The sequence below is a fragment of the Labrus bergylta genome, chromosome 6, assembly GCF_963930695.1.
Source record: "Labrus bergylta chromosome 6, fLabBer1.1, whole genome shotgun sequence".
Lineage (NCBI taxonomy): Eukaryota > Metazoa > Chordata > Actinopteri > Labriformes > Labridae > Labrus > Labrus bergylta.
In genome coordinates, this window is record NC_089200.1 from 31906880 (window position 1) to 31932813 (window position 25934).

The following is a 25934-nucleotide window of genomic DNA, read 5'->3' on the forward strand; positions in this document are numbered from 1 at the left end:
TTCATACACATTCACACACTGATGGTAGGGGCTGCTGTGTAAAGAGTCCATCAGTATTAACTCATCCATTCATACACATTCACACACTGATGGTAGAGGCTGCTGAGTAAAGAGTCCATCAGTATGAACTCATCCATTCATACACTGATGGTAGAGGCTGCTGAGTAAAGAGTCCATCAGTATTAACTCATCCATTCATACACTGATGGTAGAGGCTGCTGAGTAAAGAGTCCATCAGTATTAACTCATCCATTCATACACTGATGGTAGAGGCTGCTGAGTAAAGAGTCCATCAGTATTAACTCATCCATTCATACACTGATGGTAGAGGCTGCTGAGTAAAGAGTCCATCAGTATTAACTCATCCATTCATACACTGATGGTAGAGGCTGCTGAGTAAAGAGTCCATCAGTATTAACTCATCCATTCATACACATTCACACACTGATGGTAGAGGCTGCTGTGTAAAGAGTCCATCAGTATTAACTCATCCATTCATACACATTCACACACTGATGGTAGAGGCTGCTGAGTAAAGAGTCCATCAGTATTAACTCATCAATTCATACACATTCACACACTGATGGTAGAGGCTGCTGTGTAAAGAGTCCATCAGTATTAACTCATCCATTCATACACATTCACACACTGATGGTAGAGGCTGCTGTGTAAAGAGTCCATCAGTATTAACTCATCCATTCATACACATTCACACACTGATGGTAGAGGCTGCTGAGTAAAGAGTCCATCAGTATTAACTCATCCATTCATACACATTGGGGCAGCAGTAGCTCAGTCTGTAGGGACTTGGGGTTAAGTGTCTTACCCGAGGACACACTGACGTGTGGCAGCAGCAGCTGGAGATCCATCTGGTTGAGAGACGACAACTCTACCGCTGAGCTACACATGATGATGGATGGATACTTTATTAACCCTTTGCAGGAAATGATGCCGTCACAGCAGTCGCAGTCAAAACACCAGAAAAACTGAAATGTAGGCACAAAAAAATTGTAGAATGAATAAATGAAACCGTTTTAAAAACATCAACACATGAAACATGATCCAGTCTGAATCTAAAGATTGAAGATGATGTAACAGAGACATTTTGGGGGCTGAGTTTAGATGGATGAGGATTAACTAGAAAACTCTACATGTATTTTCTTACATATTTATATAGATTCATATTTATTTACTTTATTTATGGAACATTTTTCAAAAGCTTTACAAAGACAGCAACAATAAACCAGACATGGACTTTATATTCACAGTGCAGGACGTCTTAATGTCCTTTAACATATTTATTATATTTATATTGATAATATTTACATATTATCTCTCGTTCCCTGATTTTTGACAAGATCCACTTCCTGTCTCTAAATAGATTCATAAAAATCCAGAAAAGTAAAATTAAAATGCAACTGAAATCAGGAAGCTATCACTGGTCACTAACTCAGATCAGCTGACCTCCTCCACATGTCTTTGAGAAGTGTTCTGCCTTATTTTGTAGAAAAGCTGCACATCTCTCCAGAGGTCAAAGTTCAAAGGTTGCCCAGCTCTACTTATATTTACATTCACCTGGCAGCCAACAATCACAGAAGCTACAGTCTAAGACAAGAAACTGGAAAATCAAGTTTATTGGTTTCACATCAGTCTCAAGAATTCTAAAAAACGCGCTGCCACTGAGATTTCAAAGTAAAACAAACATTTAAAATAAATAATAAAGTCTAATTCAGACTGTGACGTAATTAAACTCACGTCACGTGACGTATTTCGTTTAAGTCAAATAAATGTAATAGAAAATAAAGGATGTGCCTCAGCCAACACTAGGGGGCGGCTTTTCTTCATTTTCTATCAGCACTAACTTCCTGTCCTGCCACTTACGCTCCCTCGCGTGATGACGTCGTGATACTCACCTGTACGTCGACGCCCCTCAAGCCTCTTCACCTGTTTTCAGGAAGATTTGAGAGAAAGTTTCAAACCTCTGGAAGAGTCGGCACAAACCAGAGAAGCTTTGAAGAAGACCCATCGTGTGAATCTTTAAACTCTGGGAGAATCTTCAGGGACATTTATAACTTCCGCCCACAGAGAGGACGTTCACAGGTAAGCTTTATTTTTACTGTCAGAATCTGTCGTGTGGAGCTCAGGTGAGGCTCTCCGTCCACAGTGTCGGTAATAACAGAGGGGAAGTCAGGTTCATCATTTAGTTTTAATATGGGCGTCTACTCATAAAGAAACAGAGTTAGCTTTAGCCGTTAGCTTGCCACCAGATTTCCAAAGTAAAAGCCTGAAATTATTTTAATTAGGCTGTGGATAATTAATTATGGGCCTAATGTCGGCAGGTGGTGTGTGTGTGTGTGTGTGTGTGTGTGTGTGTGTGTGTGTGTGTGTGTGTGTGTGTGTGTGTGTGTGTGTGTGTGTGTGTGTGTGTGTGTGTGTGTGTGTGTGTGTGTGTGTGTGTGTGTGTGTGTGTGTGTGTGTGTGTGTGTGTGTGTGTGTGTGTGTGTGTGTGTGTGTGTGCATCGTCACCTTACTGGTTCTGCCACACATGCAGGTTTCTACCTGCCTGCCAGAAAGTGTCACAATAGTTTCGACTGCATTCCCGAACAGCTGCGTCTTCACTCACCTCTAATCAACACATATCTACCTGATACAGGAGGTTCATCCTGTACCATTGGACTTTACTTTCTGTTTGAATTCAACATCCTGCAGTTGTGTCCACTAGAGGCGTGTAGCTGACCTGATTGACAGGTGGGTGTGGTGTAACAGTTTGTCAGGAGGTTTAAAACCCGCCTCAGCTCCAGCTCTCAGCCTGTCGTTAGCTTGACTGAAAGTTAGACTGAGACAGCATTTCCAGCATGGAGACCACCATCGATGGGACTCCAGCGCCCCCTGCAGGAACAGATGTGACTGTGGTTTTGATCCACAAAGGGCTTCAGCATGTGTCTTCATTGATTGTGCATTGTGAATGACTCTGAATGGTTTTGTTTGGTTTGTTTGTGTTTTATGAGGACGTGTGAGAGTCCAGGAAGTTGTGAAGTGGCTTTTTTTCCCTGTGCTCAAACACTGTTGACTGTACATGTCAGTGGTTGTAATTCTACTGCGCCGTGAGGCTACAGAGCCCTGACCTGTGTCGGTACATCCACTGTGTAAACCTCTGAAGTGTTTGTCTTTCAAACCACTCCTTCATCAGGGACGTGCCAGTTAACCACTAACCACGGTGTGTTGCGGTCCACTCTGAGCTCACTGCGGTTACTCTTGGAGTAGTTCATTTACAATGTGAAGAATTTCCGGTATGCGTCCCTGTAAAAGTAGACCGCTGTTTGTTTTCATAGTGCCGCTCTGACTCTTGCTCTCCACTCACCTGCTCTGCAGTCGCTCATTTGCATGAGAAACATGAGAGCCTCAGAGGTCACCTGGTGCTGAACTTAGTTATGACACACCAACGAGGCACTGCTCACCTGGAAGGACACACCTGTGTTTGTGTTGGTAACAGTATAGTAGGGCTGGGTGATATGGACCAAAACTCTTATCTTGATATTGATTAGCTGAATGGCAATACTCGATATATATGGATATGTATTTTATTAACAGTGAAAACAAATGGAAAATAAACTACCTGTTTGTGAATTTAAAAAGTAATATAATAAAATGAAAATGTTCCTTAAATACAACTAAAGAGAGAGAGAGGAGGAAAAAGGTGACCTGGCACCTCTATAATGTTATTTTAATGCAACATAAACTATATCAATGTTAACCATATTGTCTTACCTTATATCTTGTTTTGAAAATATATCGATATTAAAAACTTGATATATTGCCCAGCCCTACAGTATAGTGGTTCACTTGACGTCCTCTGCTCTCTTCAGACTCTTTAATAATTCATCTTCTCTGGCTGACCAGAAGCCGACTGTTACACCTGGCTGAGCCCGAGCCTGTCGCTCGTATAGTGGTGTGTGTCACCTGGTTTATCACCTGCTTCAGTTCTACTCCTGCCTCAAGACAAGTCCCAGTGACCTGCAGTCAAACCTAAACAAATAAGATGCTAACCATGAAGAGGAGACACAATGGGAGCCCTGTGTGCAGACACATTCCCAGTACATGCTCCTGAAGCACTGCAGCACCCGGTGAGGAACCCAGGAAACTTCCAGCGGAGCAAACAGCCTGTCAATTATTAACGGCCCGACGCTCTCATTCCTTTGAGGTTACCATAGCAGCCAGCCGACTGAAACCCAGCCAGCACAGCCGTGTGGGAACAGGACGCACACAGACCAGTGACAGTGGGAGAAGTGGACTGGTTTGCCTTCATGAACCTGTGGGATGAAGGAGTAACGGAGAGATTCTTTTCTAGAGTTTAATAAGTTCTTAATGCATCAGTAATGCAGACGCCGAGGTCACGTGACACCCTGCTCTGAACCATCGGAGCGCTCGCTCTGTGTCTGTGAATCAGTGGTGGGAAAAAGTGAAGTGAGTTTTTTAAAGACGAGACGACCGGCGTGTTTTCATCATGAATCTGACGCAGCGGATGAAACTTCTGAAGCACTTTGGCTCTGTGCCCCCGGAGCCTCCTCCCCCGCTGTTGCTGGTGCCTGTAAGTCTTTCTGCTCGCCGCTACCCTCTGGTCACAGCGACCTTTAGGCCCTTCAGGTTCAGTATTAATTAAGTATGATAAGAGAGATTTATCATTGAATGAAATCAAAGAAGGTTTAAAACATTTATGTCATATTTAAATACTTTATTCTATTCTCCATGCTGTAAAACATCTAAGCTCCCAGTAGCTGCACGTTTGGAGAAATAAAGGCTGCTCTATTTCCTTCAGTCGATGAAATGACCCGGCCTTCATTCAGGACAAGAGTCAACACGAGACAAGCCTTTTATTATTTTAAACTCACCTCTCGTTCACAGCAGAGACGAGAACGACTCTGTAACAGTATTTATTTCAACGTGTGCAAAAGATGAAATAATGCCATTTTTGATCTTTCTGTGTAAAGCAGCGTGCAGACCTCCAAGCATCATTCTGTCTCTCCTGGACAGATGTTGATGTTCATCTTTGTTTCTTGTGGCGTGGTGCTTTTTCTCCTCGTGTTTGATGCACAGAATATTTCAAAATAAAATGCACAGGAGCTTCTGAATGAGAGCTGCCTTCAGATGTGCAGCAACACCTGGCAGCTGTGCCTTCAGAAGGGAGGGGCTTGTTTTGTAGTTTTTCTTTTAAAGGTTTATTTTTGGGCCAGTGGACAGACAGAGAGAGAGAGAGAGAGAGGTCATACAGGAATGGACGTCACAGGTCGGATTTGAACCACTAGGCTGTCGGCTCCTCCATGTTTGTAGTTTTACGTTAAACACTATAATTGTGATTATTTCAGTTTTGGCTTTCAGAGCTGCAGGTACTCTTCATATCTGGACTTTGTAAGATTGCTTCAAAGGCTCATGAAGTGATCTCTAAATGCATGCTTTGTACATCCTGAACAGACTGATGTGGATCACCTCAGCCTGGATGTAGACCTCCTTTCCCCCCTGTTACATGTCAGACCTGAAGCTGCTCTGCTACAGGCTCCACCTTCAATCCAGTTTATTGAAGGGCACTAGAGAGTGGGCAAAGGCTGAGTGGGGGAGGAGTCCTTCAGGTGAGGTCTCTCTGGGTGTTTTCTTTCTTCTCCCCCTGCCGAGAGGGAAACTCCGCGGCCTCTCAGATTACAAGTCATCCGAGCTGGAGGTTAATGTTTGTGCCGCACGACGACGACAATCATCGCTGTGGATTAGTGATTCTTTTATTTTTTTTAGCTTTTGTTTTTGCCGTCTGGACGTCTGAGCTCAGGTTGTTCTCGGAGCACAGGAGGCCGCAGGTGCTTTTGTTCTGCTCCCAGGTCCCGGTGGGAAAATGGAAGTAAGGTTCAAAGAGCCGGTGGTAAGTGGAGCGAGAGGAATGGAGAGCAGTGATAGGCTGAGAGAATCTGACTTAAAGATATAAAGACAATAATAAATCCTTTAAGGCAACATGAAGGAAAGTAAGCACAGGTAGAAGAGTGAACAGATCAGATGACAGATCATCAGCTGTCTCCACCTTCCTCAATTTAAACGTGATAAACATTCAGGTTTCAGCTGATCCGCTCGCTGCGTTGAAAAACGATGAAACGTTCAGGAGATTCTCCATAGACTGAAAACAAGTCTGAAAGGATTCTGTTTAACTTCTGTGGATACTCAAAGAAGGTGAACAGGAGCTTTTTATTGGTGTCATTTCCTCGTTATCATCGTGACCGAAATCCAGGGTTAATATTTGACGGCGTGTAAACGTGGAGGTCTGATTAGTTTCATGACTCTGACCAACGTTTCTCTCTTTCTGTTTTCCTTTTATTCTGAAAAAAACTGAAGTTTAAGACATACTAAACAGAGAGAGGGGGCGGGCTGTGGCTCAGTGGTAGGGTCCGTCAGGGGTTCGATCATCAGCTCCTGCAGCAACATGTCTGATATGTTAATTAGGCCCGACTGATATGGGACTTTTGGGGCTGACACCAACATGGATGTTGGAGAGTAAAACAATCTGATTTATCAGCAGATATCTTTGTTTCTTGTTTCCGTGCTCGTGATGCTCTGTGCACGTCAGGTTTTTAATAAACTTCCACCATCAGTTCAGGCTCTCTGCCCCTCCAGGAACTCAATGTCAGCCTTGATTCAAAGATACGCTCAGCATGCAGTGATAACATCTGCAGCAGCTCTGTCAGGTCGGTTTCTGTGTTTTTTACCAGCTTCAGGTTGATGATTAAGCCAAGTACACAGCCCACTGTTCACAGGTCACACACTGTACCCCCCTGATCACAGCCATGTTGAGTCCACCTGCAGGGTGAAGGTGATGACTCTGTGATGAGTGTGGGTGGATTATTGTGTTGGTGTGACAGCACGGCGGACTCCCGGCTGCTGTTTGAGCTCCATGAGTTCCCCTTGTAAAAGGTTTCTGTACTTCACATTCACAACAGAGACGTGTCACTTCCTTGTTCTCATGTGACCCGCATGTACGGAGCCGCTGAAGTCCCAGAAAGTAAAAAACAAATATGTTGAGCAGACGAGTTGAGAGAAACTCCTTAAAGGGGCGGGAGGCAAGCTGGATTCAAACGCTCCAAATGATGATTTATTCAAATGAAGTTTGCTCTCTGATCGTCAGGTTCCTGTTTTATAATCTAGTCACAGGTTCTTTTTGTGTCTGTTCATATGTCGGCCTCTGTGATTCCACACGTTTGTCATGTTTCTGATTTAGTGTTTGGGTCATAATTCACCTTTTGGGACCTTTAGTGTACTACCTGAACTACGGCCTGAGATGATACCGAGGTCTGTGTGGTCTCAGCATTCTGACAACGTTTTCTCTTTTTGTTTTTATTTGATTGTGGAAAAGGTGAAACCAAACAAGGAGAGAGGGAGGACAGTAATTAGGGGCAGGCTGTGGCCCAGTGGTAGAGTCGGTCGGGGGTTCGATCCCCAGCTCCTGCAGACACATGTCTGATGTGTCCTTTGGCAAGAACCCCGAGTTGCTCCTGTTTCATCGATGGCGGTGTGTGAATGAATTAGGGCTCGACTGATACAAGCTTTCTGGAGCCGATAATAGGGAGAGAAAAAATGTGATATCGATATCTCGGCAGATATGTGTCTTTGATCCTCAGAGATAGATATGATATGATCCCTCAGTTATCCAACACTTGTGGAAAAGATTTATAAAGAAGACAAGATGGCCGCTCTGCTGGAGAGTAACTGAGCATGTACGTGCATCACCGTTCCACACTCTGTAGAGCGATGATGTTTGTTGTAATCCATATAGCGCCCTCTGCTGGTGACACAGAACTGCTAGTGTCATACAATGAAACTCAAATTAGATGTTTGACTTGTGAATAAATGCAGTAATATCTGGGCATATCTGCTTTAAAATGAGCTGATACAGATATTTACGGGATACGCTGATATCGGCTGATATATCGGCTGGCTGATTTCTTGGTCGGGCTCTAACCCTGAACTACAAATGTCTGAAATCACCTCTTCAGGCTTTGGGCTTGTTGTTTTGGTGATGTTAATTTGTTTTGTTGATTCAGAGTCGACGTAATGTTGACTGTTATCACTTCCTGTTTGAGGTGCCCCGCCCGTTTTAACAACTTGTTTGCCTGATGAAGATCTCGTACTGAACAAATGTGTGTTTTTGAGTTTAGACGGTGTGCAGGAGTTTACCTGTGAGACTCTTTGAAACACACAACGTGAAGAGCGTCTGCTTTGTTTGTTGAAAAATGTAAAATATGAGAGGCGGCTAATCCACCTCTGGGGTTTGTTGCATTACATGTTTGGTTTTTAGATATTTGCTTCAGATGGAGACAAAGGGTTAAAGAGGAATTTTAACTTGACAGTTATGGCCCTTTGTCACCTGCTGATGTAACACCAAGGTGTGAAATGAAAGTTGAAATGACATCAAGAGGACGGAGAGTCGGTATCCTCTCTCACCGACATGACTCAAACATCCTCACAGAATCTCCCCGATGCTTTTCAAAATGTTGACACCTTTTCAAACAGAGCAAACAAACAAGAACCCGTCAGAGTGTCTACAGAAGATCTACAGTTTCAGCCGCCTGCAGGGCCGGGAGGCGGTGTGTTTACAGAGAGGCACACCTTGTAGAGCACGGTCAATGTGTTGGGGTCACTTTAAGAGGAAGTGTTTATCTTGTGGCCCTGCAATGATTGGTTCATTTTATGATGATCTGGGATGTTTTGATCCAGTCTTTTATTAAATCAGGCTGAGCTGAGTTCATCAGGTAACAGTGTGATTGATAAATAATGAAATAGTATCCTCACTCGTCTGTTTACAACATCTTTCTCTGTGAACACTCACTGAACCAAACGCGTTGTCAACACCCCAGGGACTAAAGAACGTAGCCCTTCCTCCAGACCGGTCAGGCAGGATTTAGGCAGGTGAGAGCACGCCGAGATCAGGCTGAGTCGTGCACACACACACTCTCTCCTCTTGGCTGAGGCGCTCAACTGTCCTCGCTGTAATCACCCGAGTTTATTTACAATAAGGACTTATCGTTTAAAGAGTCTCATTATCCTTTTATATTACATCTCAACCTTTTATTTTTTCCTTGCAGAGAGCAGGCATGGAGGAGCTGACGATATGGGAGCAACATACGATCACACTCAGCAAAGTGAGTAGCAGATACTCAGTGTTTTTTTGTGTGTGTGTGTGTGTGTTTGTGCTCTTGGGCTTGCATTGATACTCACAGGAAACTTTACAGCTCAGTAACTTCAGGGTGTAATGACGTTAAGGTGGAGTCCTTGATGTGTCTCAGAGGTTTGTGGATGGTAAAGGTCTTGTGGTGGTGGGGGGGTGGGTGGGGGGGGGGGGGGGTTCACCAGGTTTCACAGGTATCAGTTTCACAGCTCAGACTGCAGCAGGAATTCACAAGCGACAGACACACCCTGCTGCACCCCGCAGCACCGTCTGCCTCTCCACTATCCCGCGTCACGCTGGACCCAGCTGGAATGTGCTCTCTCTCTCTCTCCCCTCTACCTCCCATACTCTCTCTCTACCCACCTCCCCCCGCCTGCTCTTTCATTCATGTTACTCCCTGTCATAATCAGAATCAGAATTGGGATTTATTGCACAGTTTATTTACACATAAAAGGAATTTGACTTGGTGTATTGGTGCTTAACAATTAAGGAAATAGAGCAGAACTAGCAACAACTTAAATAATACAGTATAAGAAGATATTACAATATATAAAATAGAATTTAAAAATGTAAAATATAAAAAACACAAAATGTACAAAAGGTGTAATGTAGGAGCTATGAGAAAAAAAATCTTAGTGTCTGGCATCTCTTCTAAAAAAGTATTTCTTCCTCATAATGGCAGGACTCAAAAGTGGGGTTCGGCTTTGCCATATCGGGGGGGAAAGACAAGCCTCACCCGGACAACGGCGATACAACGGTGGTGGTGTCGGATGTGCTTCCAAACGGACCGGCCATCGGACGCCTGTTGTGAGTCGACTAACATCCCTCTGATGAGTCTTCAGACACCATGAGCACACAGTGATCTGTTCATGAACTTTCTCTAAACCTTTGCTCTTACAGCCACAAAGACCAGATCGTGATGGTGAACGGCGTGTCGATGGAGAGCGTCCACTCTAACTTCACCATTCAGACCCTGAAGTCATGTGGCAAGACGGCAAACATCGTGAGTATGGAGGAAGCACTAACCGAAGATGATCTTTGATGCATGTCTTCTGTTTCTAAATCTCTCACCTTCACCTCCTGACTTTCTCCAGACGGTGAAACGCCCCCGCAAGATCCAGATCCCAGCAACCTCCAGACCATCTAGAGCCGCCTCCCATTCCAACCTGCTGGACCAGGACCCCCCTAGACGAACGCGACGCTACTCTGATGGCAGCGACAACAGAGAAGTCGGCCGCTACCGCGCCGGCAGCGCCTCCCCAAACCGTAACGGTTATGGAACCCTACCGCTGATGTCATCGGGGTACAAGAGGCTGCCGTACCAGGACGTTCCCGACAAACCAATCAGAACAACGCTCCTGAAAAAGAAAATCACAGACGGTAAGACTTCAGGGAGTAAAGAAAGGAAACCTAACCTTTAAATGAGCAACTCCCTCTAGTGTTTAAAATGGGTACTGCAGTCTTACATTCTAAACATTGTAGAGAGCTGTCTCTCCCCTCCTCCTCTCTAGAGTAGATGCTCACACAGGTCACCATGTGGTGGACACTGAAGCTTCAGTGTTTATCCAGCTCTGCATGGGTCTGTAAACCTTTCTGTGTTCTAACCTCTCTCCATTTTTCAAAAGCATCTCCAATATTGATCCTAGTTTGAGCACGTTTCTGCTCGTGGAGCTTATTAGAAACCTGCAGAGGCTTTTTAGGTCGGGTACAATCACTTCTATCTGAACCACTTCTCTTGGTTTGACCTGATAACTGCTCTCATATCTGACAAACCGAGGGGCGTCCAAAACGGCCGTGTGGGGGTCGCCTTAAAACTGCCTGCCTTCTCTGGTCCAAACAAATCCAGAGCATTCAGGACCAGAATCTAAAGTTAGAAGGAGGACATACTGGATTGAGAACTGATTTCTGATTTGTTGTTTTCTTTCTTCCTGAAGAATACGGATTGAAGCTCGGCAGTCAGATCTTCATCAAGCACATGACAGACACAGGCCTGGCTGCAAAGGAAGGAACGCTGCAGGAGGGTGACCTCATCCTGAAGGTGAAAAAGACAAGTCCTTATCAGAAGTAAATCATGTGACGCTTTAGTGTGTTCTCATGTGCTGTCCCGTAAGTGTTTGTTTGTATTGTGTTGTTGTTTTTTTAAGCTCTCTGTGCAAGGCAAATTCCCCTAGGGGGTAATAAAGGTTTCATTGGTTCAAATCCTGTAGAATGTAATCCTCTGTTTAAACTAGCAGTTTATAATAAGTCTTTTCTTTTATCACCGACGATCAGATCAACGGCATGACAACAGAGAATCTGTCCCTGCTGGAGACCAAGCACCTGGTGGAGAAGAGCAGGGGCAAACTGACTATGACAGTCCTCAGGGACGACCGCAAGTTCCTGGTCAGCATCCCCGAGGTGGTGGACAGCGCCCCCAACAGTGAGGAGGACCACCGCCGAGACAGCAGCTCTGAACTAGAGGGTGAGGAGAGGGAGAGACGAGACAAATGTGAGGAAACATGAATGGACGTTTTTTTAACTGATGTTGTTTCTGTTCCAGATATTTCAGACATCGACGTCCCCTCTCACAGAGTGTCCCGCCATCCCACCAGAGAAAAACGGACGCGCAGGTAAACACACCTACACCTGCAGGACTTTTACAAACAGAGACTCGGGGTAGCTGTTGTTTTTGTAGTCTGGTTTATTTACTCAGGTGGAGATTCATCCAAGTCCACCGCCAAGGTCAAAACCTGCTTCACGACTGACATGACAGTTTCTTCTTCTAACCCCGAGTCCTCCGATTGTTGTCTCACTGAGAAAGACTTTAGATCAAGTTGAACTCAAAATGATATCTTTGGATGTTGTCTGTGGGGTTTTATTAAAGATCTGACCCTCACCTGGGGTCATGAGCTTTGAGTAGTGACCTAAAGATGAGATCGCAGATACAAGCGGCTGAAATGAGTTTCCTCTGGAGGGGGTCTGGGCTTAGAGAGAGGGGGAGGGGCTCAGCCTTAGAGAGAGGGGGAGGAGGTCAGATATTCAGGGGGAGCTCGGAGTAGAACCGCTGCTCCTTCCCATCCAAAGGATCCAGCTGAGGTGGTTCAGGTATCTGATCAGGATCCTCATGGACGCCTCCCTTTGGAGGATTTCTGGGCACGCCCAACTGGGAGGAGACCCCGGGGTAGACCCAGAGTTCACTGGAGAGATTATATATATATCCAAGTTTGTAGGAGGAGCTGGGGAGAGGGAGAACTGGGGTGACTTTCTAAACCTGCTGCCATCACAACCTGACCTCAGATAAGAGGAAGATGATGTTGTATCAACATTCACCTGTGACTTCTTAAGGAAAGACATTTATCCTAAAGCAATTATCTCATCTAAAAAACTGAAGTTTGAAGATTAAAGGTGCTGAAACACTCTTTCATCTCTTTCTTTTTTTAAATCCAGAACGAGAGCTGAACCTCCACCGGCCAAGTCGCGGGATGCGTCACCAGTGCGCTCCACCTTAACTCGTCCTCCTGCTAGAAGCTACGCCTCCCGCAGAGGTGAGTCCTGTCCACTGTGTGTTCTCATAGATATGATGGAAGCAGTTTGAAAGTGTTAGTACGCAGCCTTTCAGAAGGAAAACAAACACTGAGCAAAGATTGGATGTTTCAGTATCGGCGTGAATGAGTAGCGAGATTGAAAAGCAAAAGATGAAGGTGAAAATAAAATGTGCTTCTTGTTGCTTCTGCAGCTCCATCAGAGTCTGAGTCGGACCACAGCGCCTCTCCTCCTCCTGTCAGGAGAACGAGTCCGGACATGAGAGATCACTCCAACAAATACAAGTCAGTAATAACCACGTACAGGACGTCCACGTCAAGTTTTAAACATCCAAAATAAAGAGATATTTAACAGAGAATCCAAACTTATAGACGTCTATCAGCCCAGATTTATTGTACAAGAAGTGGACATGTAGGCCTACAAGAAGTGGACATGTAGGCCTACAAGAAGTGGACATGTAGGCCTACAAGAAGTGGACATGTAGGCCTACAAGAAGTGGACATGTAGGCCTACAAGAAGTGGACATGTAGGCCTACAGAAAGTCAACATATAGGCCTACAGGAAGTGGAGATGTAGTCCTACAAGAAGTGGACATGTAGTCCTACAGAAAGTCGACATGTAGTCCTACAGAAAGTCGACATGTAGTCCTACAGGAAGTCGACATGTAGTCCTACAGGAAGTGGACATGTAGTCCTACAGGAAGTGGACATGTAGTCCTACAGGAAGTAGAAAGCCCAGAATGTCCAGACCGCTTGAGTGAATTCTCACAGCGTAAATGTGGAAGTGTAAAGACGGTGTGTTTTTCAATTCTTCTTCTTGTTCTTCCTCCAGAAGTCTGTCTGGCATGTCCGCCGTCCCCAACCCTCGCTCCTCTCCTATAGTCCAAAAGTGGACGGGCTCCCGTCCCTCTTCTTCCTCCGCCTCAAGGCCTCGCAAGCCGGTGTCGGACTCAGACTCTGACCGCAGCGCCTCCCCTCCACCACGCAGACAGAGCCCGCGCCCTGACAGCCGATACAAGTAAGGACGACTCTCACTCCGCCTCTAACACTTTGACAGTTTAGATGATTCTAACTTTATCTTGTCTCCGCAGCGCGCTCTCTGAGCTGCCCCCTGCAGTGCTGGGAGCCTCCTCCATCGATGTCCGCAACGAGCCATATAGGAGGGTCAACTCTCCTGTGAGAATCCCAGCCCCGGGTCAGTACTCGTACTCGCTGCCTGACATACACCATCACATGACCACCAAACACTCATACTGTATTTGGGATGGAGCAGAACTGATCGTCCGACACATTTCGGAGACAATATTTACTTCATGTTTGAATGTTGGCTTCAAGTGAACCCATAAATTTAGCCCAGAAGCAAACATGAAAGAATTTTCTTTTCTTTTTTTTTAGGAATTTTGAGTCAAAATGTTTAGTTATCTGTACTTTTAGCAGTCTTTCTAAGATTACCATAACACTTTGAATTGAAGCTCATCCCAATTTAAGCCCCAGCAGTCCCCTTTACTCCGTCTGTGTTTTCTGTTTTTATTTGAACACTTCCTCATCAAACAGAGAAGTGACCACTCTCACGCTGCTGCTGCTGCTGCTGCTGCTGCTGCTGCTGGTTTTTAATGATGCTCTCTTTGTGTTTAGACTCTGATTCAGAGCCGGAGGTCAGTTTGGCGCCTCCTCAGAGGCAGAGCACCACGTACAGTCACGACTCCCTCAGCAGATACAGGTACAGATGAAGCTCCGCCCATCCTCCCCCACCTCCCCCCCAACCCCCCCTCTCCCCTGAAACCCAGCGAGAGGTCACGGACTGGGACACTGAGCAGACTGTGCACGCCTCCCTCCCTTTTTCAGTATGAGCTGATGGCATGTTTTTATTGACCTCTGAATCTTTATTGAGTTTTTCTGATGATTTTTAATGATTTTTTTTTTTTTTTTGTGAGTCTCGTTTTTGTAGTTTTTGTTTTTGCCTGATTGATGTTTTCCACCCTGTGTACTGTGTGATTGTTGTGTTTGTGGTGAACCGATGAAATAAAAGTGACTTTCACTGAACATGTCCCTCTCCTGTATGTGGCTGATTAATCAGAGGACACGTTTCATTAAAGCGACACCTTTCCAATCAATCAGACATCTGTAGTCAAGCTTTAAAATCAGACGCCGATACTACTTAGATAACTAAAAACACTGACTGTTGATCAGTTACAAAGAGAGCCTCAGTTAAGCATCACAGAGAGAGAGAGAGCTTCCCTCAGAGACACAAAGGTGAATATTCAACATTAATGGTCATTTTAGCCACGTGTCCCCGCTCTCCAAACGTAACTGAGATTTGTTGTCTTCCTCCTCCCTCACTCCCGCCTCCCTCTCTTCTGGTCTCTTGCAGGGTCCTGCCGGAGGTTTCCCTGCAGGAGGAGCAGCCGCGGTGGAACAGCCGCAGCATCCCAGCCAGTGACCCACCACAGAAATGTAGGTAAAGGTCACAGGAGGCCCAATGTGCTTCACAGAAATTTTAGAACATATACACATAAAAACCCAGTTTAAGGATCGTCAGATGACAAAGATTATTAAGTTTCAGTTGCACCTCAGCTGTGTTTTTTAAGCGGGTATACCGGATAAATACTTGCTGGAGTGATCTTGTGATGCGTTCATAACTTTTCTTAGAACTAGAGAACTTTCCATTCTGATGATGTCATCTTCTGTGGGTTTTTTTTTTAATCCTCGCAGCTCGTTCAGAATCTGAATCCGAGGCAAGTTATGCATCGGTTCCTCGGAGGGGTTCTACTGACAGCGCCGACTCCAACAAGGCTAAAACACGGGTCAGGTAAGAAACGCCGTCAGCTCTTTCAATCAGCTGTCACCAAACACATCGCTGTATATTCAAGAAGTTTCATCACAGCGCGCTAAGAGGCCTGTGGTTCCCTCCTCTAACACGGTTCACTTTAAACCAGGAGTCTATTTAAGGCAGGGTTGGTCATTTCCTCCAGATCCACTTTTTAAGATTTTGGTTGAAATTGTCTTTATAACTCATGTTCTCTGAAAAAGGAACAAAGAAAATCCATCATCTGTATCAGTTGTAAGTCTGTAAAAACTTTGACTAATGTCTGCCACGAGGTACCAATCTGATGAACCAATCACACGCCTCCCTGTCTCCCTGCTTGCTCTCTACCTCTTGCGTGCTCTAGCCCACACTCAAAGAGCGTCACTGATGATGGAGTTATACTGTGAGTTTACTTACAGCTGAATGAAACATGAGACGATGCAGTTTCTACACAATGTAAGAGATGAACTGAGGTCCACTTCTGGAGCAATGGCGCACGTGCTTTAGAGGAAGCACAGAGGGGAGGGGGTGCAGACGGAGCACTGAGGGAATGCTACTTCATAAATCATGCTAGTTTTAGAAAATTACCAACCCTGCCTTTCATAGTAACCTCAGTAAAGCCCCCATGGTTTGGCTCTGTTCGGTTTGGTTTGGTTTGGTACAGTAAACCTTGATCTTGTGTTCGTTCCCACAGCCAGCCGTCCCCTTACTTAGTAAGGAAAGTAGTGAAATCATAGCAGTGTAGCCCGCCAATAAATTCAACAAAGAAGAACGCATAAAGAAAGGGCAACTATGGAGGACGTCCAGTAGAGGTCAGCTCCTCCGAGGTCATCCATGGGGCGGAGCTACACACTGACATTAGTTGCAAAAAAAAAAGAAAAATGCCTTGAAATTACTCAGGATATTTGAACATGGCGTCTTAAAATAAAAATGAAACATTCCTTCTGCCTCTCTCAGGGTCCTGCCAGTCATCAAACCAACGCCAATCACTCTGAAGCAGGAACCTCCTCGCCGAATCCTGTCACCCAGCAGACCTCCTCCTGATGGTTTGTTCACTCCCTCACTCTCTCGCTCACTCACTAGCTCGCTCACTTAGTCAGTCAGTCACTCACTCGCTCACTCACTAACTAGCTCGCTCACTTAGTCACTCAGTCACTCATAAGCTCACTCACTTAGTCAGTCACTCACTCACTCGCTCACTCACTAACTAGCTCGCTCACTTAGTCACTCATAAGCTCACTCACCTCCTCGCTCATTTACTCACTCACTCAATCACTCACACCCTTCCTCACTCACTCCCTTCCTCATTCCCTTCCTCACTCACTCCCTTCCTTACTCACTCACTCCCTTCCTCACTCACTCACTCACTCACTCACTCACTCACTTCCTCGCTCATTGACTCACCTACTCACTCCCTTCCTCACTCACTCACTGACATCTAAAGTCAGTCCTGACCACAATCTCAGACGTCTGTTTCCTGATTTTTAGATTCCTCGGAGTCGGACAAACTTTCACATCTCAGGAGGTCGGGGAGCTCTGAGCGGGGCGGTGGCCATCACAGGTATGGCTGATAAGTCACTCCACTTGAATCAAAACAGTGTTTTTTGTTAATGCATTAAAGTGTTTCCTATTTAAACCATATTTAGGACACTATCATGAGCTGTGTACTGTTTGATGTATGAATGTTTGATAATATTAATGTCTTCTTGCAGAGTTCCTCCCGCTGCAAATGGAACCGGCACCCTGAAGTCCGGGATTTCAGGGAAGAGCAAGCTGCCAGCCTACTGTAAGACTCAAAACTCAAAAAACTGATAACAGATGATGGTTCAATCATTTTTATAGACTTTAAAGGAGTACTATACCTCTGGCACCTAGTGTTTAAAATGGGTACTGCAGTCCAAATTCTAAACATTGTAGAGAGCTTTCTCCCCCCCGTCTACCTTCTCTGGTCCAAACAAATCCAGAGCATTCAGGAGCAGAATCTAAAGTTAGAAGGAGGACATACTGACTGCTGCATTGTTGTCAGAGAAGCCAGCACTTCAACATAGCATGTTTCTTTAATGTCTGATCATATAGTAAGATACCTTTATCATTTCACTCTCTACACATCTCACTGACTTTAAAACACATTTTCTGTCAAGCAAAAATATAAAACTCATGCTGGTTACAGGTTTGCACATGACAAAAGTCACTTTCTTAAGTCAGAACTTAGACCTCTAGTGAATCATGTTCACATTTTGAGACTAAATCTGATTGGTGGAGAAGTAGCACCATCAGGGAGTCTCACTTTTTAAAATTTCTCTTCCAGCCAAGCCTGCTGAAGAGCCCATCTACTCCCTGCCTCCAGACTCATACCCGTCTCCTAACCCTGGGTGAGTCCGATCATTTAAATTCATGCATGTTCATCTTTGATCTGCTTCATTTAAATCTCCTGGAATGAATGCACTGCTCATTTCATTGTACACATCTCCTTCTTAGCTACAGCTCGGACCTTCACACTGTGTCATTTGTGAAGGAGGGCAGTGTGGGGCTGCGGCTCGTGGGGGGAAACGATGTGGGTATATTCGTCGGTGGAGTTCAGCCAAACAGCCCCGCCTATGAGGAGGGAATGAAAGAGGGAGACCAGATCATGCAGGTGAGACCACAGGGCTCCTCTGTAGACTGCACAGTCAAGTTAAGGAGGTCCAATCCTCCCGAGACTCCTTTTACTGCTTCAGTACAGATGTCAGCATGTCCCAAGACCCTGCAGACTGAGAGCTACTGCCGGCCCGTTTTATGAATGATATGTGAACGTCTCCTGTCTTTTAACCTGCTTGCAGTAAAGTTAGATCTTTTTTTTTTTTTCAGGTAAATAAAGTGGATTTTGGTCATTTCACGAGAGAAGAGGCGGCCAACTTCCTCCTGAACGTCAAGAAAGGAGAGCAGGTTGAAATCTGCACTCAGCACAAGATGGACAGTAAGTTTCACCGTTAAAGCTCTCATGATGACAGTAGCTCTCTTCACTTACCTCAGCCCTGAGGTGGCTGTGGCTCAGGTGGTAGAGTCGGTCGTCTCTGCAGCCACATGTCCGATGTGTCCTTGGGCAAGACACTTAATCCCAAGGACTCTTTAAACAGCAGCCTCTACCATTGGTGTGTGAATGTGTATGAATGGATGAGTTAATACTGATGGACTCTTTACTCAGCAGCCTCTACCATCAGTGTGTGAATGTGTATGAATGGATGAGTTAATACTGATGGACTCTTTACACAGCAGCCTCTACCATCAGTGTGTGAATGTGTATGAATGGATGAGTTAATACTGATGGACTCTTTACTCAGCAGCCTCTACCATCAGTGTATGAATGGATGAAGTCTAAAGAGGGCTGATGAGGAGAGCTGAACACATCTGTCTTCACTTTTCAGTTTATAAGAAGATTTTGAAGTCCAACTTGGGTGACAACTTCTACATCCGCGCCCACTTTGACCACGAGGCGGATAGCCCTATTGGTCTGAGCTTCACCCGAGGGCAGGTGTTCAGGGTGGTGGACACCATGCACCGCGGGAAGCTGGGAAACTGGCTGGCAGTCCGCATGGGACACGACCTGCACGAGATGGATAAAGGCACCATTCCAAACCAGCCCAGGTGAGGAGCAGGGGGGAAACACGTGTAGATTTCCTGTTTAAATCAAAGCTAACATTCACTCTCTGTATCATTCATGATCTCCGGCAGAGCGGAGACCTTCGCCAGCATAGAGCAGTCGCAGCGGGTGAGCGGCGAGAGGCAAGTGTCGGGGCCGAGGGCGGAGTTCTGGAAACTACGCGGGCTCAGAGGGAACAAAAAGAACGACAAGAACAACCGTCGCTCTCGTGACGACCTGCTGCAGCTCACCATCCAGGGCAAATTCCCCGCCTACGAGAGAGTCCTGCTCAGAGAAGGTTTGGTCTTCACACTCAAATCATAAAGAAGTATGTCCCTACTCATGTTGAGCAAAGTTAAATATCCCTCGATGGTTTCTGTCTTCAGCTAACTTCAAACGGCCCATCGTCATCATGGGTCCTCTCAATGACATCGCCATGGAGAAGCTGGCCAGAGAGATGCCCAATGAATATGAAGCAGCAGGTGAGTTTCTCTTTGTGGATAGAGTCAGACTGTGGGAGAGAGAGGAGGGGGGGGGGGGTGACTTCCTGGGAAGGAGCCCCAGGTTGGATCCAAACCCGGGCTGCCCCTCCTGGAGGACCACAGCCTCCTTACATGGGGCGGGCACACTAACCACTAGGCGCCCCTCTTTTTGACCGTTTCTTATTTGGGGTCAGAAGTAAAACATAAAAAAATGTAGCTATCATTTTAGTACTGTAGGAGCCAAAATACTTGTTTTTATTTGATCCTTGTAAGAAACCTAACACAACACTGTGAAATTGTATTTTGAGTGTAATTCCAACTCTGAACACTAGGTGGAGTCTTGACTTGTGCTGTGCATAAAGCCAAGACTCCAGGTAATTGGATTCAGGTGTGTGTTTGGAAGCATATACTTTTTTGTGTCAGGTTGACTTGAATGTAACAGTTGATGCTTTATGATGTATTGGACAGAATGAGACATGAATGTGCATTATTGAACCCCTATAACTATAATAAACAGATTGAAGACTCTATTGGAAAAGAGTATCAGACATTTGTTTGTTGCAACGCCAGGAGCACATGTCTGGAAATAGTTCCACAGCTCACATCTCAGTGGTGACTGCTTTGGACAATACAGGGTTTGTTTTAAAAATAGTCACCACAAGTACAACACTCTTCTCTACCTGCTGCTCTCATGAAACATCGTCGTCTTTTTGCAGACATGGTTCCTCGCAGTGGGAGTGGAGACAGCGGCTCCACGGTGATCAAACTGGACACTGTGAGGAGGATAGCTGAGAAGGTGAGAGAGTTTTCTGTTATTAGAAGAAGATGAAAATGAAACAGCTTTATTCATCAACGTGGTCGTGATCCTCGTTTGCTTCTCTCCTTTGAACAGGACAAGCACCCTCTGCTGGACATCACGCCCACAGCAGTGGAGAGGCTGAACTACATCCAGTATCACCCAATGGTGCTGTTCTTGGACCCTCACAGCCGCAAGGATGTCAAAGCCATGAGGCAGAGGTACAGCCCCGACTCCAACAAGAGCTCCAGACGCCTTTACTCACAGGCCATGAAGCTGAAGAAACACTACAGCCACCTCTTCTCAGGTACGCACAGTCCGCCCCCCATCAGAGGAAATAACAGAGACTTTAGTGAGTCAGTGTTTAGCTTCCGTTTGTCTGAAACTGTCCTGTTCCTCCCTCCGCTCCAGCACGGATTGACCTGCAGCCCGGCTCCAGTGCCTGGTACGAGAGCCTGAAAGATAAGATCCGCCACCAGCAGTCCAAACCCGTCTGGGTGTCTGAAGTCAAGGTATGAAGACACACACACACACACCTTCTGTTGCGACTAAATCCGTTCTCACATCTGCACACTGAACATGATTTTATTGTTCACACATGCACCTCACAGCAGGATACTGTCAGACGAGAGGGGGGGGGGGGGGGGGGGGGGGGGGTCTTCTGAGGCAAAAAGTGATGTAAAAACAACAACAAGACTAACAACAGAGCCCTTTATACCAGTAGTTCTCAACTGGTCGTGCCTCAGGACCCACCAACTACTCCGTCATGAAAAATTGCGACCCAAATTTGGGAGATTTATCAATAAGATTTATTTAAAGAAACATTGTGCAGTTTGGACCTCAAAGCGTGATAGATCAAACAATGAAAGAATGAAACAAAATTGTTTTTAAAAAAAAAGGGCTTCATAGACTTTTGCGCAGCATTTTTCTTCCAAGCAAACATTCACAACCCACTTTTGGGTCCTGACCCCACCAGTTGAGAACCACTGCTCCACTGCACAACGCTATAATGAGAATATGTGTGTTTGTATCAATGCTATGTGTAGTTGAAGAGAATCTCAATGTAAACTAAAGAGTGGAGAAGAACATACTGGAGAACAGGAAACATGCAGCAGGAGGTTCATTAGAGCACAGAGATGGTAGAGGTAGTGTGCAGACAGTCTATGGTCATGCAGTGATCACAGGGAATAAAGGTCACCACCCCCTCCCACTGGCTCCAGGTGAATTCTCCTGATTATATCCTGCTGTGTTCTCACATCAGATCACTCTGACTTTCTGCAGAATAAATATGAGGAGGCTGGAGGAAAAACTCCGGGTGGAGAGAGAAACATTCAGATGTTTGTGTTCACACATGACGCTCAGACTCAGAATATCAGTTTTCTGCTATTCATCGTATTCTACAGAGAATATGACGTTTTGTGAGAGTTACACATTCAAGACTTTACCTTCAACAGGGTCGAGTCGTTTTATGATATAAAGAATCTGTTAACTTAGAGGAAACTTTCAAAACCAGAATGGATGTTTGATGCAGATTTATCTTTTGATATATCAGATGTTTCAAAGAGTTGGGGCACTGGTGGTGCAGTGGTTAGTGCACGTGCCCCATTCATGGAGGCTGTAGTGCTCCAAGCGGGCTGCCCAGGTTCGAATCCAACATGTGGCTCCTTTCCTGCATGTCATTCCCCACTCTCTCTCTCCCTGATTTCCAACAATGTTCTATCTCTCCATTAAAGGCACAAAAAGCCCAAAAATAAATCTTAGAAAAAATGAAAAAAAAAAGGGTTAGCACCCCCCTCTGTATCTGTGCGGCTGCAGCAGAGCAGTGATGAAATGTGTTCTCTCTTCCTGTCCAGCTGGAGAGTGGTGGGGAGCAGGACTTGGATGCTTTCGATCAAACCCAGTCGGACTACCTGAGTGCGGCCAGCGACCTGGAGGACACTGATGGAGAGGCGTTCACCGATGGAGAGGCCTACACCGACAACGAGGACCTGGAGGAGGCCTACCCCGGACAGAACGCCTCCAGAGACTCCAGACCAGCCGGAACCGCTCTGGCCCGCTCGTCTGAGCCTTTCTACGGGGACACCGAGCCCCAGGCGGACACCTACTCCCTCAGAGAGATCCCCCCGCTGCTGCACGTACCTGAGCCCCGATCACCCCGCCCAGAGAACCCCAGCTCTGCTGAGGAGGAAGAGGAACCAACTATTCGCAGTTTCACAGACTCAGATTTCAGCACGCTTGATGTGATTCAACCCAACACTCCATCAGACGGACCCCCTGATTTTATCGCCCCCGACCCCACCACCCGGTACTCTGTGAACCAGCCTTCCTGTCCTGCCGAGGTTCAGCCGGAGAGCCCACAACTCGCCAGCCTGTCTGCCATCGAGGAGAGACTACAACAGGTGAATGAAACTTTCTGTCATCAATCTATCAGTCAGACACAAAGAGCTTAACGTACACACAAATATATGTCTGAGCCCTGACCCCCGCCATAATGAGGAAACACAGGAGGTAAGGTAACATGTTGAAGAGGAGGAATAAAGGAGATAATTAATGACATTACATCCCTTCAGAAGTGGGTGGCCTGGCTCAGCCCCCCAGTTAAAGAAAGTCTGGCTCCGCCCCTGATTATAACTAGTTAGTGAAACTTAATTAATTTTATTTTTTTATCCTTTATTTTAGCAGGGAGGACCCACTGAGACCGAGGTCTCTTTTCCAGGGGTGCCCTGCAGCAATACAAAAATAGAAACAGCACAAATTTAAATATATTAACAGTTAACAATAATAGCATCTAGACACTAAAATACATATTCATACATGTAAACCATGTCCATTTAAATGAATTCACATTGTGAAACAGTTACAATTTCCTTCCTGAGGTAGTTTGGACACAAGATCTTTAAAACCGCTGTATGAAACAAGAGAGGGCAACTTAGCTATCCTCTGAAGGTCATTCCACATACTGGAATGGAATAACTTGATGAGAACCCTGAGAAACAGAATCTAACAGGTTCTGGTCTCTGACCCGTCTTGTCGTCTGTTGCAGGCTCGCTCTGCAGAGCCTCAGGCTAAAGCTGAAGAGAGGAAGGGTCCACAGTTTATTGTGTGAGTATACTTTTTGTTGTCTTTGGCTTTTTTTGGGACGTCTTGACTCAAAGCAGGCCGAGAGCTAAGAGCTTTTCTGTTTCACTGTCCTACAGGCTGGCACACCATCACCAGGCGGTCCAGTTCAGACGCTTACAGATCCAAGGCAGCGACAGCTCGGAGGAGGACGAGGACGAGGACGAGGCGGAGGATGTCGAATGGGGCCCCGCTACAGAGCTTTAGAGTTCAGAGATCAAAGCTGGAGTGGAGTGAAACACAAAGGACACGAGAAGCATTTCACTCCTCAAAGAAACTCTTTTTGTACAAACGGATTGTCTGGAGTCAGAAAGATTGTTGCTGCACATCTTTAACAGAGAAAGTGTTTAAAACGAACGCTCCGATCAAAGTGCCTGATAACCTTTTCTAGTTTTTATTAAGATCTAATCTTTGTTAACGCTACGACACAAAAACAGGTTTATTAGAAAGTCATTTTAAGAGGAATTATGCAGGAACAAGAATAAACATGTGGATACGCCTTTCACTTCTTTTTTAACATTAAACACTTTTCATGATTTAAAACACGAGTTTGTTTCATCAAATGATAAACTGCTTTTAAATTTACATACAAAGAATTAAATGCACCCTTCAGCTGATCACCAAAATATGACTTGTTCCTCTCCCGAACACCAGCTGGGCTGTACGCTGGTGCAGTGGTTAGCTCTGTCCCCTCACAGTGTGGAGGTTCCTGGTTTGAATACCCGTCTGACAGGAGTCTCTCTGTGAGGAGGTTCCTGGTTTGATTCCCTGTCCTTAAGGAGTCTCTCTGTGAGGAGGTTCCTGGTTTGATTCCCTGTCCTTAAGGAGTCTCTCTGTGTGGAGGTTCCTGGTTTGATTCCCTGTCCTTAAGGAGTCTCTCTGTGTGGAGGTTCCTGGTTTGATTCCCTGTCCTTAAGGAGTCTCTCTGTGTGGAGGTTCCTGGTTTGAATCCCCGTCTGACAGGAGTCTCTCTGTGAGGAGGTTCCTGGTTTGAATCCCTGTCCTTCAGGAGTCTCTCTGTGTGGAGGTTCCTGGTTTGATTCCCTGTCCTTCAGGAGTCTCTCTGTGTGGAGTCTACATGTTCTCCATGTGTGGGTTCTCTCCTGGTACTCCGTCTTCCTCCCACAGTCCAAAGACATGCTGGTTAGGTTAACTGGAGACTCTAAATTGTCTGTAGGTGTGAATGTGAGAGTGGCTGATTGTCTGTCTCTAAATGTCAGCCCTGTGATTGGCTGGTGAACAGTCCAGGGTGTAACCCCACCTCTCGTCCGATGACAGCTGGGATCAGCTCCAGGCCCACGTGACCCTGAACGGGTAAAGCGGTGTAGATAATGGATAGTTGGACAGTTGGACATGTAATCTTAAAGCAGGTTATGGAAGGTAATAACATTCTTCCAGAAGCAGCAGGATCATTTTGGGGCGGCTATGGCTCAGTTTGTTGAGTCACTCGCGTCTAATCTGGAAGAGAAACCAGAACCGGAAGGTCAGGGTTCAATCAGGAGGTTTAAAACCCGCCTCAGCTCCAGCTCTCAGTTATCTGTCAAAGTGACTCGAAGAATACAATAATAATAAATAAAAATAAAATACAAGGAAATGCCTTCTGCTAATAGTTAATCTCCAGCTGCTGCAACTGGCTCCAATAACACAGGAGAAGTAGACAGGAAGTAAACAGGTTATAATAACAGTCACATTATTATTTTTTTAAACTTTTATTCACCAAAACGTGAATACACACACTCACACAATCAAAAAAAAGATACAAACAAAGAGGGGAACTATGATACGATACAGTTTTGCAAGCAGATTTAGACACAAACAAACAAAACAAAACAAAAGGAAAAGGGTCAGTAAATAAAATGAATGAATTAGAAAGAGGGACAAAATAAGTGAATGAGCAAACAGGACAAAGAAAAACATGGGGGCAGTATAGTAACAAAATGATGTAAACAGTCACAATAACAGTCACATTTAATATCATCCATGAAAAACATGATTTATTGAGAAGCTGATTAAAAAACATTCAATAACTGTTAACGAAGCAAAAAACAAAAACATACAAATGACACACCCCATGTTTGTTTGTTGACTCCTCTCGATGTTTTAATAAAGCTGTGGTGCATCATCCGTATTCCACACAGAGGCGCTACGCCCCTGACCAGTAGGGGACCCCTGACCAAATTTTAAGCAAATTTTGCAACAGCAGGAAACCTCCCTAAGGGGGCCCCATCAGACAGCACTCACTCATGTTGCCCTTCTGAGCGTTGCATGAATTATTGCTGTGAAAACCAAAAAGTCAACAAAGACAAATGAAGAGGAATGATCTGTCTACAGGAGAGAAAAAGAAACAGAATGAAGAGGAGTAAGCATCGGGACAGTGGCAGACATGATGGTGATGAA

The 25934-nt window shown here is 45.4% G+C and overlaps 1 protein-coding gene across 6 annotated transcripts; it reads left to right on the forward strand.

Moving 5' to 3' along the window:
- Window positions 1-1964: 1964 nt before the first annotated feature.
- tjp3 (tight junction protein 3) lies at window positions 1965-24036 on the forward strand. Of its 6 annotated transcripts, XM_065956217.1 has the most exons (31): window positions 1993-2100; window positions 2654-2748; window positions 9114-9170; window positions 9879-10003; window positions 10097-10199; window positions 10291-10576; window positions 11131-11234; window positions 11468-11657; window positions 11736-11805; window positions 12623-12720; window positions 12912-13002; window positions 13550-13735; window positions 13809-13912; window positions 14353-14437; window positions 15089-15171; window positions 15430-15526; window positions 16481-16569; window positions 17012-17084; window positions 17236-17309; window positions 17832-17895; window positions 18002-18158; window positions 18371-18479; window positions 18928-19147; window positions 19235-19440; window positions 19529-19624; window positions 20341-20420; window positions 20517-20727; window positions 20832-20932; window positions 22274-22819; window positions 23464-23522; window positions 23618-24036. In XM_065956217.1, the coding sequence occupies exons 3-31, from the start codon at window positions 9123-9125 to the stop codon at window positions 23742-23744; spliced, it is 3882 nt and encodes a 1293-aa protein (XP_065812289.1). In that variant the 5' UTR covers window positions 1993-2100; window positions 2654-2748; window positions 9114-9122; the 3' UTR covers window positions 23745-24036. The 6 variants fall into 6 exon arrangements, with proteins under 6 accessions (XP_020508235.1, XP_065812289.1, XP_020508233.2 ...); XM_020652579.3 differs by lacking the exon at window positions 2654-2748 and having other exon boundaries at window positions 1965-2100; XM_020652577.3 differs by lacking the exons at window positions 1993-2100; window positions 2654-2748 and adding an exon at window positions 4240-4588.
- Window positions 24037-25934: the final 1898 nt, after the last annotated feature.